Source organism: Larus michahellis, chromosome 2 (genome assembly GCF_964199755.1).
Source record: "Larus michahellis chromosome 2, bLarMic1.1, whole genome shotgun sequence".
In the NCBI taxonomy this organism is placed as follows: domain Eukaryota; kingdom Metazoa; phylum Chordata; class Aves; order Charadriiformes; family Laridae; genus Larus; species Larus michahellis.
Genome location: NC_133897.1, coordinates 167,271,377 through 167,288,440, shown reverse-complemented (window position 1 = coordinate 167,288,440; position 17,064 = coordinate 167,271,377). Strand labels below are relative to the sequence as shown.

Genomic DNA, 17,064 nt, shown 5'->3' with positions numbered 1-17,064 from the left:
CATATCACCCTGCTACCTACCATGATGGAGAACAAACACCTGTCTTCCCTTTCTCCTTCTAATATTCTTGCCTGCTGAACACCAGTACTTGAGAAAAAGCTTCATACAAAGTACAAGGCATGAACACTTATGCAAAGACTGCACAAGCCATTCCTAAAACACCTCTTAAACCCTGCCTTCATTAAGTTCCTTTGCTGATGTGATTCCTCTTCTGTAAGATCCAGGCAGTGCCTCCCACATCTCACTGTTCACCCACTGAAGATCCCTGCACTGCCAATGGCTCCTGACCCAAGCTTGGATTGAACCAACAGCCTTGAAGTAAAAGATGTCTCGAGCTCATTTATCAGTCCTCAGAGGCTTTCAGGGGCTCACTGGCTAGAGCTCCCTTCTGAAAAGGAGATGATGGGATTTCAGTCATTTAGCAGATGATCGCTAAGCTGTTATAGAATCATAATGACAGCTTTATTCCCATTGCGATCTGAAAAGCCCATGGGATCCAGCATGTTTCCACCCACTCAGTACAATACACAGCCGGTTACTGGGTAGTCAGTGGTGCTAATCCCCTCTACATGGAACAGTGATCTCAAAGCGGCACTCAAGGAATGAGCTTCTGGCACTGATGCCCATCTCATTCACAGTTGAGAGATTGGGAAGTAAAGCTGTAACAGTCCCTGGATTTACAACTATACCAAGTTGATATAAACAAGATCAAAACTCGCCCTGGTAGCAGGATATTCCCCATCTGGGGAACGGCTGACATGATCGCCATATTTAAAAGAGCAAAAAGAACAATTTTTCATGAAAAACTAAAGCTTTGTCTTGCTTGTGGGAAAACAGTCATTTTGCTTTCACAGATTTATTGAATATATTCTGTATATCCTTTTGGTTAGTAGGGCAGGTAGCCAGTGAGTACTCCGGCTGCAGACTTAGATTTGACTGATTTTATCACACACAGCATAATCCCTGTTTCTTGATTAGACAGTCCTAACATTTAGAGGAAATTTTCAAGCTCAAATATTCATAATCACAGGTCTGACATTTGTTTTCTATACATACTGCCCATTTTTACCTAAAAAGTGCCATTACTGCCAAAATCTTGCCACTACATTTGTCCACTCAGCTATTCATAGATAGCAAAATGAAGGACACAAACCTTTCAGAAACTGATTCAATTTTGTTTTAAATGAGTAGATATTTGTTGTAAAAAAATAGTAATGACTTAATTTCCATGTCTCTTTTCATGGTAATTCAAGGGCAACCTTAGCCTTTAGGCAGGGTACAACAGGGCTCAGCGGTGAAGCAGCTTGCCAAAATTACCTAAAAAGGGCTTTTCTAGACCAAAGTACTATGGAGATGGGTGCAGAACGATAGAAGAAAGACAGGCAATGCTCAACAATTCGACTGACTCTTTAAACACAAAGTGCTTAGTCCTCGAAGTGCTTTGAAAAGGAAGATAATCTCATTTAGCACTAATGCGCTGACTCCCACCCTGATGAGCCCATGAAACCCAGCCTCCATCACCCACTTGTTACCATTTTCAAATGAGCACCTTTGTGATGTCTCCCACGCTGTGCTCTGTCTTGGGAGAAGCTCCCCAAAAAACACCTAGAAAGCTACCCAGTGCTCTTGCTTCAAACCTCCTCTGTAAAACCCTGCTTGGTGCAATGCCTACAAAACAATCCTGACAACGGCAGATGTGCCACGACTTACTGCAGATCGCGATGACTAATGTCCTTGTGCTGTTTACATGTGCCCCCACGCCCGCCTGTATGTAAGCATCCTTGTATTTCAGCTGGAAATTTCAGCTGCGTTTCACCTATTTTGGGTCAGTGTGGCTTTGTGGCTCCTTCAGCACTGAGCAGCTTGAAGTTTTGCTCCACAGCTAAGCCCTCCCAGGTGATGTGGTGGTCCAAATAACACATGGTAAATATAAACTAACAGTGCATCAACAGCTACGTCTGTATACAGAACGCAGATAAGGTGGTGTCTCCAATCATTGAAAAGCCTTGTGATTTTTCCAAATACGTGCCCTAAGCCTCCAGGGTTTCTCCATCTGCCTCCACCCCCTTCCTCCACCTCCCAGCAGCAAGCCACACCTCTGCCACATTTCTCTCTGACACAGCAAGGAGCAGACACAAAGGCGATCTACGTTACAGAATTAGAATCATAAAATCATAGAATCATAGAATGGTTAGAGTTGGAATGAACCTTAAAGATCATCTAGTTCCAACCCCTTGCCATGGGCAGGGACCCCTCCCACTAGACCAGGTTGCTCAAAGACACATCTAACCTGGCCATGAACACTTCCAGTGATGGAACATCCACAACTTTTATTACAGGCAAGAGGGTGGGAAAAGACCTGACAAGCTCAGCTCACCCTTTCGCCTGCCTCAAAGCCATCTAAACCATTGCCAGCCTGTTCAAGAAAATCTTTGCTGACGGAGGCTAGGCTCTCGGTGCTTGACTATCCCCTCTGCCAGGAGGTTTTCCCTTGTGCCTAAATTAAATCTTTCCCACTGCAATTTGAGTCCAATCCCCAGCAGACACAGAAAGCAAATTACTCCCCTTCCGCAGCTACCTTCTACCCATTTGAAGACTATTATCCTCTTTCCCCTCAGTCTTTTCTCCTTGAGAAAACAGTCAAACCGTCTCACAGAGCTCACCTCCGCTCACCATAAGCATGGAGGTACCACAATTCTGACACATCATCCTCTCCCACGCACACACTCACACACTCCCACCCTCATGTACCATACCAGTCATCCTGCTTGAACACAGTGCAGAGCATCCCAGAGAGGTACCGCTCACCCCCTTCAGTCACATTTCTGGCCCTCGATGGCTTAAATTTGCATGCACTGAGTCTAAGAGCTGTTTTCTGAGCTCTTAGGAAAGGGGAAAGTGGGAACTGGGAAGACCCTGGTGTCCTGGCTTAAATCCACACCTGCTTTAACAGAGCAGTCAGCTGTGGCTGGGTAATAGGGCTGCTGTCACACTTGCTAAGCTGCCTTCATGGCAACAAGCCATTAAGCACTGCAGCTCAAAATAAGCACCAAACCCCTCAGGAATGCCTGGACACGCAGGAACCCAGACACGGATGGTAAGTCTTTAATTTCAGCTGAAGACAAGGGACTAACCTCAGCACTGGTCTGCTCCTGGGGTCATTTGGTTAACTCTTGCCTTTACATCAAAGGGTGAATTTGCCTCGGTATTACTCATGCTGAAGCACTGAATCCCACAACGGTTTTAAGCTCCCAGCCACTTGATCATGTTCCTCTCCCACGTCCCCTTCAGATGAACAGATACAGGGTGATGCAGCATTTGCCTGCAGAAGAGTCACTGCCAGGGCTGTGCGGAGCTTGCTGGCTCCAGCTCGCAGGGGAAGAGCTGCAGACCCAAGCTGCAATCCCACCGCCTGGAGTTTCAGCGTGAGTTAAAGACCCAAACGATTCCACAAGCGCGGAGCAGAAACTCAGCTCTGGAAAGCTGTCAGCTGTGAAAATCTACCAAACTACCCGCTGGATCGACAGACAGCTGAATCCGCAGACAGTCGCGAAGGAGGTGGGATGCTGGGTGACTGCTTATTATGCTGAGCCAAATCCTCCTATTATTACCTTGTGTGCTACATGTCTTCTTTTAATATATTCAAGTGTTGTCTCTCCTCAAAGCACAGAACTGAAAGGGGTTTCCTATCATGCTCGTCTCTGATTCCTTTCCTAGATATGTTCAAATACCAATCACTTATTTGCTGATGGCATCCCTTCTTAGACATATGCGTACAGCATATAGCAATGGCAATCTCCATTCACATCTCCCACCAAAATAACAAACCCAGGGTTCCTCTGCTCCCTGGAGTGAAGCACAAGCTCTATCAGTAAACCCCTTCCCCTAAAAACCCAACATAAATCATGTCCACATTAACTCCGCGTCCTCTCCAAACTCAGATGAGATTTAGCCCAAATTCACTCTGCAATGCATACTGACCGACTTTGGGTCAGTGATGACAAAGCAAACCTTTAAAGGCCAGGTGATTTCCAGCCAAGCGACGATGCAGGATCCCAATTCACCCCCCTCTGATGAAAGGCCACATTTGAAAAATAATGCAATTCTTTTCAGAGCAAGCTAGACTGCGGGTTGGCCCATTTTGGCCATCTAAGGGCATCACACGTCCTCTCTATTTCCTAATCGTATAACGAGAGAGAGTAGGAGGGGAAAACTGTCTGCCCAGCTGGTTCATACTCTATCTTCTCCATGCTATCAACGCCTGCTGAAACTCAGGGGGACTATACTAGGTTTAGTGAAAAGAGCATCCCTGCTGAGTGAAGGAAACACAAGCTTGTGATTTGCAGAATCGCAGCCTGCTCCTACGGGCTGCCACAGACCTCAGGGAAAGGTACAACTGAGAAAACAGAGAAGCTGCTTCCGCTGTGGAACAGGAGATGGGCGAACCCCAGAAGTCGCCAGCAGCACTTACACCATAACCTTCCCCTATCTCAGCACAAAGCTCTCCTGAGACGGGCAGGAGTCCAGCTGGAGTGCCCCTTCCTCACTCCCAATTTGGCCTCTCTGTACCCAGGGAGAGTCCAGCGGTAACGACATAGATCCCCAGGAAATTTTAGGAAGCATTCAAGGGCGCCACAGCAAGAGGCACAATCAGCTCCTGAGAGACACTGTACACGTAGCAGCATCCCAGAGAGGACAGGGTGATTGCAGGAAGAGGTGCCAACAGCACAAGTGCGGGAGAGGATTTGGACCTCAAAAGCCCAAATGTTTGCAGCTCAGCAATGTTCAGCCTGGCACAGCTCTTGCTAACTGAGCAAACGGAGGCTCCTAATGCTCTCTCAGGGAAATGATGGCACTCGGTGCTTTCTGTAGCACCCTTCAGGCTTGGGGCACTGTGCAAACACGGATGCACACAGCCTGGGATGTCACCTGCAAGGGTGCTGCAGCTGGGGAAATGGAAGCAGAACACAATGAAGTGATTAGCCCAAGGTCACAATTTCACTTACAAGCACAGAAACAACTCTCAGCCAATATGCCCAGATACACCAGTCTAATAAACTCTTCCCTAGACCTCCTCTGGGCATACTGGCAGTGGTTTGATGCCTTAAGACTTTGAGATGGATAAAACTGAGAACTTCCCATCAGCAGAAAAGTCCAACTTTTGAATCAAAGAGTTAATATTATAGAAGAAGCAGCATCGTTATTAATGAAACCTGAAAACTATTGTAAATGTGAGAACTGGCTGTCCTCAAGTTATGGAAAAGGCTTTGTTCTTATCCAGACTCCAAATCTCACGTGATAAACTACAGTAGAATATAAATGTTAAACTGATCATAAAATGTTCAAATAAAGTGCTCCAGTCTTATCTAAGTGAAACACTGCTATAATTTTCCATCAAAAAGTTATCAGAACTGCTACACCCTTACAAAATATTTTAATTCATTAACGTCAACATTTTTCCAGGGGAAAAGCATGCTGCTGGAAAACCTGGATCTACTCCCTGTGAAAGTGAGTCCCTGTAGAGTTTTAGGAGCCTAAAATAACCCACCCTGTGTCTGCCTACTCTCCCTGAAGTGCACATACCTCCCACAGCACAGGGCAATCTTTTCAGAGCAAAGATCTTCAAGATACAGCAAGACCACACCAGACCTGCATGTTGATTCCCTTCCCACAGCCTGTTCAGCCAAGATGTACACTGCAAGTCTACTCTCCATGCTTTATTATTTCCCCAGAGTAAAAAGGATTTCTTCTCCTCTGCTCTACACACAACATCAGAATGTTTTCAGGGAAAGAAAAAGGTTGAGAGAGCAGCTCAGAAGCCGTTGTCCCTTTGGGTAGGAAGCACACCATGAAAGGTGCCTTGCATTCATGCAAACTGGAGACAACAATGAACAAAGCTTCCTGCAACACCCTGGGATTTCATAGGGTCAGGTCTGTCCATGGCGTACACTCACGTACCCTACTAGCACCCTTCCAAGTCAGCTCTGTAGTTTGGTCTGCTACAATACACCCCACAAAAATACACAGGTGCTGGTACAACCCTTCCAGCTAATCGTTCGCCTGTCAGTAAATGCCATCGTGGAGACAAGATGTTCCGAAAAATTCAGCACGGACCAAACAAACTCAGCATCCATCCAAGTTCTTTCCACCAGCACCTTTCAACCTTTGCTAACACCAGAAATACGAATGAAGCTCAGATGCCCAATTGATCAGCCTCATCTCTGCAGACGAGGTTAGAGAGAGGGCAGAAAGCCCATATTTGTACGGTCTTACTACAGTCCTAAGTGCTGTAAGAACCAAGCTTCAAAGCTTGATTGACTTTATAAAGGCCAATCATGAGCTGGATGTTGTCTCGGGAAAGACTTCACAAGCCAAACTCAAACAAGACAACCAAAGAGTGAAAGGCTCTCCTGCACATCCTCAGGCTCCCTCTCTCTTTCATTCCCATCTCCAACAAACTGCCAAGACTGCCAAGAAATAGTGAAAAAAACACCACCACAAGACTCTTAATCAGACTGGCCATGGTTTGCAAAGGTTTAGTTTGAACACTTAGCTCTGCAATTTCCTTTTGCCCTTATTCTCCATTAGCATTACTATTATGCAGGTGTAGCCTGTCAATCCCATTGCCCGACCAAGCTACGCACAGTATAAAACCAAAATTAAAAGACAGCCTCAAAAAAGCTTGTCTGATTTCCTTAATCTAAGAGGTTTTAATCTTTCGTGACGGTCAAAGAGCAATCGTGCTGCACCAGTGCAAGAGGCTGCCTCCCTCTAGTCAAAATAGAGAAACTGGACCCAGAGAAAGAGTCAAATTTGAACTTCAGATTTTGAGATTAACAGCTCCATCATGGTTTAAGGATATCTGTCTGAAAAATTGATTCAAAACACAGCACTTTCAGCCCCTAGCTTCATTGAAATCAAGGAAAGACTGCTTCCTTTCCCCAACACATGAGCAACTCTCAGGGCCCAACCGGGGAAACTCTGTCCTTGGCAAGTCTGAATTGGCCGCCTGGGCAGCACCACTCATCCCCCACAAGCCTTTTCTGGTCCTTTTTCACTGCAAAAAAGCCATGCCCATAGCAGGGTTACAAATATTTCAAACTGCCAGGGCCAAAGACTCCAGAAGGGAGATTTATAGCAATAAATAATATTAATGACACAGGCGGACGGAGCTTCTTGTCCTGAGAGCTCCAAAGGCACATGAAAAACTGCACTATAAATGTCACCACCACAGACACCAATGATGATGAGATGCTACCTCTGGGGAAGGGAGGCAGCGTGGGCTTGCTCGGAATGACACCCGGTCAGGAAACTGAGGGTGGTACCACGAGGATCTGGATGAACAACACTCCACAGCATCAACAAACCCTGGGCTTTGCTTAATAGGGGGACTCAGAAAGTAGCCAGGCCCCAGATTTCCTCCCAGCATGGTTAAAGGACTCATCCTGATGCTCATGAGTTGATTCCAGGCTGGGATAAAATGAGTTGTGAAAATGTAACCCAACCAGCAGCCAGCGGAGTTGGAAAGAGAATGAAAGGAAGCAATTTTAGGCCTAAACCCCCAAGGACCAGCTGAGAGGTTAGTTGCAGATATAATAAAACATGCCTGGGGGAAGGAAGCTGCATCCTCCTGCAGCCAAGTCCACTCTCAGATGCGAAAATACTTGCACTGATGATAAAGGGCTTACACTAACCCTGTGTTATCCAGATAACACTCCAAACACCGAGAGCTGAGGGAGTAGCAGTATCTGGCCATGTCAAATTAACCATTTTTTTTTTCCTAGCTGCTTAGTTAAATAATACCAAGCATGGCATGAACACAAAGACTTAGCCCTCCGTTAGAGAAACTTCTGCTTTAGCCAAGCCAAAGACACTTTTCTCTCTGCTCACACTGCCTGGTTCTCTGCCCACTTGCAGAAGAACAACCAGCAGAAGACCTTCACCAGCAGCTCAGCTGCACACCTGGGCTGGCGTCATTTCAGGCTTTGCCTTAAAAGTATTGCTGCAGCAGAAATAACAATTTATTTTCTCTGATCACGCAACCTCCCTAAACTTTGTCAGGACTGGGTTCCTTGCAACAACAGCATGGAGTCTTTCCTCTGCCGGACAAGGCTCACCCATCCACCATCCTGGTGGTCATCACAACGTCTGGAGCCAGGCACATAAGCTGCTGTAGCTTGGGCTGAAGGGTGAAGCCTTTCTGATGGCAGGACACAGCCCTGCAGGCTCACAGAGCAGGTACGGAGCAGCAGGATAGAGACCTACAGACGATGGGTCCCAGCTGGCTCACCTGAGCTCAGCCTGGCGACCTCGAGAAGGCTGGGTACCACTCCTGGAGAACACTAGCCCAGCAGGCTACCTCCCTAACTGCTTAGTTTCATGCAGATCCCAGCCTGCCCGGTGGGAAGACAGGGAAACAACAACTCATGGAAAAAGATGGGTACACAGACGCCAGCATCAATACAACTAGCTCCTTCCAGGCCCCTTCCAAGCAGGAACCCAGTCCCGGTCCTACTTTTGAGCATCCTTCAACCAGCGTATCTCTACCAAGAGCAGAAGCTCGGTGCCTCTCTCAAGAGGACCCTGAGAGCAGCTCTACCCGATGCCCCAAAGCTCGTTTCACAATGCTGTAGTGACTGGGCCTGCACGGGGCCCAGGCAAACACAACCAACACTGTGTCTTTAAAACCACTTCAGTGCAGATGTTGTTTCCATGGTAACTAGTGGACCAAATACATTAGTGTTTCTAATAATAAACCAAACCTTCATCTTGGAAAATGTGTTCCCCCCCTCCCTTTACCACCATCACCCTTCCTTTCTTCCTTTCCCCTCCCCTTTTGCTGAATTAAGCCTGCATTTAACAAGCAAGGCATAATTAGTAAATAATTGCAAGGGCCCAGTAACTCCCAGTGCCCAGGCAGATGGAGAAGCACTAGGTGGAGGGGTGGGGAGCTTTGACTTATGAACCTGGGAACTGTCCAAAAAGGGATGAACTACTTTAAAAAAAAAAAAAGGAAAAAAAATATTAAAAAGCATAAGGTAGAAGACAGGAGCTTGTGAAGCCCCTTGTGACCACCCTGGTGTCGCCTTTGGTGCCCCGCTTTTTGACTCAGGGTGCAGCCGCCCGGCAATAATTTCTAGGAATCTCACACTTTTTTTTTTTTTCTGGAGGCTCCGTCCGAGACTCAGCTTCGTGTCACGGATAGCGGCCAAAACTTCGCAACTCTTCCCTTCCACGGCCCTTTATTCTGGAGTGGGGACACCCCCCTTACCTCCAAAAAGCGTAGGGTGGTGAGAAGCACCCAAAGGCAGGGAGAGGGGACACGGGTGACATGCGGAGGGGAGGGAGGGAAGCGGTGGAGGACGATTCCTCCCCCCCCCCCAAAAAAAAAAAAAAGACACGTGCGAAGATTTCGTGCGTGGGGAACCCACGGGAGCGAACACGCCCGCCGGGGATTAGTTTTAAACGTGCCCCCCACGTTTAACGATATTTATGTTCAAACGCACAGCGCAGGGACGAAGGGATGGGAGGAAAAGGGGGAAGGAGTGCAGCATCAGCCCCGGTGTGTGTGTGTGTGTGTGTGTGTGTGTGTGTGTGTCCCGCAAAGCTGCGGGAAGGGGAAGAGGGGAAGGGGAGAGGAAGGGCGGCGGGGAAGGGTGATGCAAAGCCTCACGCTGTGTCGCCACGTTGCCGGGGGCTGGGGGGTCTGTCCCCGCCGCCCCCTCCGCCCAGGTACGCGGTACCCTAAAGCCGCACGCCAAGGATGCTCCGCTCCATCCCGGTCGCGTCCCTTTCCCTCCCTTCTTTATTTTCCCCCTTCTGTGTGTCCTCCCCCCGCTTCTCCCCTCTGCTCCTCCCTCCGCGGCGCCGCCGGCGGGACTCACCATGTCGGGACTGAGCTGGGCTAAGATGGCGAAGGCGGAGAGCCGGTCACACAGGCACTTAGTCCGGGAGGCGTCGAGCGGGACCGTTCGGCAGCCGCGCCAGGACCAGGCGCCGGGCGGGGAGGCGGAGGCGGAGGCTCTGCTGGAAGGGAGGGAGGGAGGGACGGGGCGGTGGAGCAGGGAGAGAGGGAGAGCGGCCGTCAGGGCGGGCGGGGAGAGGGCACCGCGCCCCCCGCCGCCTCCCGGCCACCCCCAGCATCACCCACCACCACCCACCGGACCCGCATCTCTTTAGTCCTGCTCTTGGTCCTCGTCCACTCCCGGGTCACCTCTCTGACCCCTCCATCGGCCCCACCCATGTAAATGTGTCACCCCCCCCCGCCCCGGGCTGCCCTGCCTCACTCTCCCCATATACAGCACCCTCACCCTATAGCCCACATATCCCATGTACGCACGCATAACCATATAGCCCCCACGCACACTGTATGGATGCATAACCCTAGAGCCTTGTGACATACACCCCATGTAAGGATGCATAATCCTGTAGCCCTGTCGCACGTATCCTATATATGGATGCATAATGCTATAGCCTTGTCCCACTTCTCCCATAAACAAATCCCTAACCCTATAACCCTGTCCCACTCACTTACTATGTGAATGCATAATCCTATAACCCTTTCATATACACCCCATATAGGAATGCATAATTCTAGAGCTCTGTCCTGCGTATTCTACATATGGATGCATAACCCTATAGCCTTGTCCCACATCTCCCATATACACATCCCTAACCCTATAACCCTGTCCCACACACCAGCTATATGAATGCATAACCCTGTAGCCCTATAGCATACACCCCATGAAAGAATGCATAATCCTATAGCCCTGTCCCACATATCCTGTATATGGATGCATAAGCCTGTAGCCCTGTCCCGCATATCCCATATACACATTCCTAACCCTAGAGCCCTGTCCCACTCACCCACTGTGTGGATGTATAACGCTATAGCTCTGTGGCATACACCCCATGAAAGGATGCATAATCCTATAGCCCCATCCCACATATCCTATAAATAGATGCATAACCCTATAGCCTTGTCCCACGTATCCCATATACACCTCCCTAACCCTATAGCCCACATATCCCATGTATGCACACTTAGCAGTATAGCCCACACGCTCACTGTATGGATGCATAACCCTAGAGCCCTGTGACACATACCTCATGTAAGGATGCATAATCCTACAGCCCCATCCCACGTATCCCATCTACACCTCCCTAACCCTATAGCCCTCTCCCACATATCCCACATATGGGTGCATAACCCTATAGACCTGTCCCACAGACCTGATATATATCTCGCTCCCCCACCATAGCCCCATCCCTCACCCTATATACCACCCCGCACCCCTGCCCTGCATCCCATATATACACGTCCTCCCCATCTCACCGCTCCATACAGACGTCCCTGGCACCAATTACCCCAGTTTGTGACTCCAGCCCTCCCCCACACCTTCCCCACGATCCCCCTCAATTATTCCAGACAAACCAGTCCCTCCTTCTCCCCACCCCAACCCCCCAAGCTCTCCCTCCCCCCCAGCTCTCTAGAGCCAAGGTCTCCATAGGCCGTGACAGGACCCCTCTCAGACCTCTCTTGTGCCCCCAGAGCTCAGGGCATGGCAGGGATGCCCCTCAAGATCTCAAGACACTGAAGGAACATAGTCCCTTCTTTCTCATGGTATCCTTTCAGGCTGGGGAAGAGCAGCAGAATGGGGAAGGGGTCATAAGTGGGGAAGGCTCCATGTGAAGTTGGCCATTGTCCCACAGATGGGATGGTTTCATCGGGAAAATTTATTGCAGCCCCCTCTCTGTGTGAGCACTAAAGGCTAAGCCAGGGAAAAGGGGAATCTCACACTCTGCCTCAAGTGCCAGGGTACAGTCATTTTACACCCATTGCTTTTTTTTACAGTAATTTTCCACCAATTGCTTCTATGTCTTGTCCAGACCACTCTCCTGAAACGTGGTCATGTACAGGGTGCAAATGTGGAGAGTAAGTGCAGAAATGCAATGGATGGGGAGAAGGTCAGGATCCATACAGCTAACCTGGGCTTCACTGGAGCCTGGGACAGGATGTGGAGGCAGAGCAAAAGGGCCATATGCCTTCAGTGGAGGAACATGGGTGTAAGATGTCCCCTCTCCACATCTGATCAGCCTCAGAGGAAGGGACGTAGGCAAGAATGCCAGCAGCAAGCTCAAGGCAGCTCCAGATGGAGCCAAGCTGCTCAGCAGCCTTAGGTGTATCACAGATGGCCTGGACTTCTCTGTACTGCTGACTCCAGCAGACCTGCCTTGAGTTACAGAGAAGTTTTTTTTGCAGGTCTTGACTCCATGCAGACACTGACCCGTTCCTCACGCAATGAGACAGAGCCTCCCTCTGCCTCCCTCCACCGCTCTGCAAGAAAGTGGAGCGAACGGGCTAGGTACCAACAGAGCATCAGCACATGCTGTTGATTCGGTTGTGATTATCTGCTTGGACCCAGTTTAACACATGACATTGAGCCTTCACGAATTATCTCACTTTTGGATTAAAGCACTTTTCATAGTTAAAAATAAAAAAAAAAATTAAACTAATTTCACTGTAGAGTTTGTCAGCAACACACAGAACAGTTTTTTTTTTCCTGGCACCCATCCAGGGTTTTCTAAATGTCTGGATCCTCCTGCATGTCCATCCAGCTGATGGGACAGAAATCTGTCATCCCCGGGCAGTCAGCTCTTCACTGAGCTAAGTCACATCATCTCTTAGAGACTCTTAGGATGAGGCTTCCTTCCCTGGTCTCTTCCATGTACCTTCTGCAATTCACCAGCATCCTCCTTGGAAGGGACCAAGAGATCCAAGGCCAATCTCAGTGGGAATACGAATTCCGTATTCTCCCCTATATGTACCGCCCATATTTCCAAGAACTTCATTAGCCAGTCGTTCTATTTATTCACTGTCACCAAGACAAATGCCTTATTTAAGATGTGTACAAATAATGAAAAATGCTCAGACTCTACCAACCAGTTATGTATTCTTACAGAAAATATTAATTTAGCTTGACAAGACCTATTTTCCATAAATTGATTGCTATTAATTCCTCCATTTTAAAGAGTATGCTATTATTCGATTATAATCATAATATTGCCCATAATCCCCTAATTTTTGGATCCCATATCAGATGGTGTGTTATTGTGCCTAAGACAGATGTGAGGCGGATGGCTCTGGAGTGAAACTGTTGTGATTACAGACACTCTCTAGATTTTGGGAGCACTTCCACCCTTTTTTTGACTAAAAGAGAAATGATCCCAAATTTGCCTTACCCTGCTCTTTTAAAACTCTTGCATGTAAAATCACTCTGTCTTGTTTCTCTTAAAAACATCTTACTTTATTAGATGACGTATAGCATGTTTTCTAGCTGCTAGTGTAATGAAAAGTATTTCATTAGCCTGGGATGTGGATTAAGTAACCAGGCGCTCTTCCAATTACAGAATACAGGTGTTTATTGAAATTTCTGCATTATTATAAATAAATCTGTCACTTCTAGCTAGTTACAAAACAATACCATTAGGATTTATTTTGGTTTTAGTATACTCCAAATCTTCCTTTTTATTCAGTTTAACCACCCTGAACAATAAAATTCTTACATCTTTTTTTTTCTCTTATCTTTTTCAAGCTTTTAATTTGAAATGCTTGCTATCAATTTATCTTTTGTCCGTATCTCTACAACAGCTTTTACTTTCCCTCTAAAACAGGCTGTTGCTGCGTTTTGTAGATATTGGTTTATTTGTCTTTGCTTGGTAGTTGTTGTTTTTGTTTAGTTGTGCTTTTTCTTTTTAGTGCTCTGGTTATCATTTTCATTTATTGGTTTGCAGATATCTAGAAAAGTGCTCTTAAAAGGGCTCTTGATTATCCTTAACTTTTTTTTTGTTTAAGCAGGTTTTCACAACAAATAGACATGCTTAAAGCTGATGTTCTTAAAGCATCAAATATGTGTACATTGACACACACGTACATCCCCTGCCCCCAAGCAATTTGAACTCTCCTGAAATGTGTGAATACAATTGCCTTAACATCACTTTCAATCCCGAAGCCCAGCTTTACTCATTTACCAGTTTTCAGAGCAGGCTAGGACAGATCTGGGCCATGCATCAACAGAAGTAACCTCAGCCCAAAGGAAAAAAAAAAGAAAAAAAGAAGAAAAAAAAAAAAAGGCAAAAAGTAATCAGAAAGCCTACCAAACCAGGAAAACCCAGGGAAGGTATCAGAAAACAAATAACACTCCATAGATGTTGTGCCTGGCCTCCCATTCTCACAGCAGAAAAGCTGACAGTACAGCTGTGAATGCAATATCAGAATAAAGTCTATCCAGGGCCAACGCCACATTTGGCACGGTCTGATATCCATTTCTAGACACACATACAGAAAGAGCACATTGTGATATCGAGGCAAAAAAAAAAAAGTTGTAATAACTGCCCTTTGTTCTTATAAACCCGATCTGCTGCCTGCTTATTTATCCCATTGGATTCAAAGAAATCAATTGGATCAAAGCCATCCAGTTTTTACTTTAAAAGCTGCTATAAATCAGGAGGGGTGCTTGCAGGACGTGCTGAGTCAGAAACTTGGTGTAAATCACCTCAGAATAAGTCCAACTATGCCATTTAACAGAAAATTAGAATCTAACCCTCATTATTACCAGTGATTATTAATTGATTATTACCAGTTATTAAACTATTCAGAATATTCAAATGCTGGGTGCTCCAAAGAGCATGTCCATTCCTCTTGTTTTAAGATCCTTAGAAGAATAACTTTTTTCTCATCCTTTCCTTCCTCTTTGCAAATCTTTTTAATTACCTGTTCTCTTTGCCCTGCAATCCTTTTGATACAAACACCTCTGCACCCCTTTGGGATGTGGCTTGAAGCTGGGTTGGGGGAACGTATCTGCAGGTAGGAGGACGTGATAGAAGAGTCACCAGCCTCTTTTCACTGTCCACGTGCTACCATGTGGCAACAGGCAGGCTAAATTCAGTCTTCAGAAAGCTGAGCAAAGGTTTTCTTGGGCATTACACCATCACGAGAGCTAACTGATACATCATCCAAAGGTTTACTCATCGCTTGAATCATGGTACGTAGGTGAGGTGCCACCATTGCCTTATTCCCAGTGTGGACATGATATAAGGAACCTTCATTCAAGCCTAGCTTCTGGATTCAGCTTGTGTTTCTTTGTTTTAAAATTAATTTCTAATTCATGTGATTGCTGAGAAACTCCAAAAAACGCAGGATTCAGTTGCAACTGGAGGGGTTCAAAATCACAGCTGTATTGATATGAAGTCTTGTGATTTTGTGTGGTCTCATTCATGTTTGAGTGGGGATGTTTGAGCCTATCCGGCAACATCTCTGCAGATGACATATTCAATTCCACCAAGAGAGATGTAATGGAATCTCTCTGTGGTCCAGGGAATCACACCTGAGGCAGTTTCGATCCTGTTGGATGCAGAGAGTGTTCTGCCCAGACAAACTTTCAAGTGGCAAGTATGACCAAAAGCCTCATAATTCAGGGCAATCTTCAAATCCTAAACGATTCAGTCACTGAATTTTGCGATACAAAGGTGGTCTCACTGTGATCCGTTCAACTTACAAACCAGGGATACTAAAAAAAAGGGAATATCGCATATTTGTATGCACACTATTTCCATCAAGAACCTGATTAAAAGCTGCAGAAGCAAATGGGATTTTAATGTACAGGTCCTTAAGGGGAGGTAGGCGTGTGTTTGTGTGTTTGTGCCTGTGTATACAACATCTGTACATCAGTGCTGAGCCTTTATCTTCTCAGCAAACCCTTTGATTGTGCAGAAAAGTACATTGGGTTTGTAATGGAAAACCCATGCTCACAGCTCGGTGGCAAAGAAAAAGAGCAGAATTTGAATTATGCACAAATATCGAATCCAGGTACACTAATAAGGAAGCAGAATTATTTCCAGGTGGTCTCAAGAGGGGAGGGAAGAAAGAGGAACTGCACTAAAGGGAAAACGTGGGCAGAATATTACAGAAGAGTGTAGTCAGACTGATTACAAGCCAGTCAAAGAGGAATTGTAGAAATCCCCAAACCAGAATGGCGTAAAAAACATTGTACTTGAAGGGTTAGCAGGAAACCTGACAAGTTGGTTCTGTCTCTAATGTCTGTGGTCAGATTTATCTCCAGTGTAATTCCAATGATGTTCCACAAGAAAATGTTCCACCATATGTTACAACATGGCTATGAACATTATTTGAGCACTTGATGGGAAAAAGCAATTAAGCACTGTCTTGTAGATTTAAATAGAAGCTAAGCACATGCTTAAGGACTTTCTTAAATAGAAATGCTGTTCTGAATAGGAATTTGCACAAAAGGAGAGCCTTCGTTGTGGGAAGAAGCATGGATCAGAAAAAGGTTTTAAAAATGAGGTTTATATTTGAGACATAAATAATATAAATGATCTCTGGAGGTTTATTCCAACCTCCATGTTTCTGTAGTTCTCTGATTCTTCTTGCTTCACATGGGCCATTCCCCCCCTCGCTAACCAAGCAGGTCATGCAAGCGCTTGGCCCAGGTCCAGCTGGCAGATTGATTATTAATTTGGAGAACGAACCAGAGATGAAGTCAAAGTTAATCCTTTTTGTGGAATTCCCAAAAGCAATTTTCATTTCCAGCCAAAGGCTGCCCCAGAGCGCCTTTCAAACACACTTTGGCTCTGCACAATAGCTCGGGACCAAAAAATGTACAATCACTTTGCTACAGCAAAGTGTGTCAAAATCACCATTTCTGCAGGACCTCAGGGTCTGATTAAAAAGCAGATGGCTCCCAGGGAAAGGGACAGGAAAATGTTTGCACCTTTTGAAAAAAAAGGATGATTAAAAATAAATAAATAAATAAGTCTTTGATTAGCTGCTAAAACAGTCACAAAAGATTTTGTACCAGATAGGTAAACACTGAAATAAGTTAAACACTAAGTTAAATATGGGCTAAAATCAATATTTAACACTCTAGCTGCTCGGGAAGTTTTGGATGCTGTCAGCACCAAAGCAATAATCATGCTTTTGTTAGCCTAAACTGGATAAAAGAACTGGATAAAAGCCGCAAAACTGTTTCACAAGGGTCATCCTAT

At 46.2% G+C, this 17,064-nt stretch overlaps 1 protein-coding gene across 17 annotated transcripts in view; it reads right to left on the bottom strand.

The window, feature by feature from the left end:
* ADGRB1 (adhesion G protein-coupled receptor B1) overlaps window positions 1-17,064 on the bottom strand; it is a 214,659-nt gene that overhangs the window by 81,290 nt on the left and 116,305 nt on the right. For 11 of the 17 annotated variants that reach the window (XM_074577952.1, XM_074577950.1, XM_074577953.1 and 8 more), the window contains one exon: window positions 9,885-10,026. In XM_074577952.1, coding sequence (XP_074434053.1) covers window positions 9,885-10,026 — 142 coding nt within the window. The remainder of the gene's footprint in view (window positions 1-9,884; window positions 10,027-17,064) is intronic. The other 6 variants (XM_074577966.1, XM_074577951.1, XM_074577957.1 and 3 more) reach the window with 1 other exon arrangement.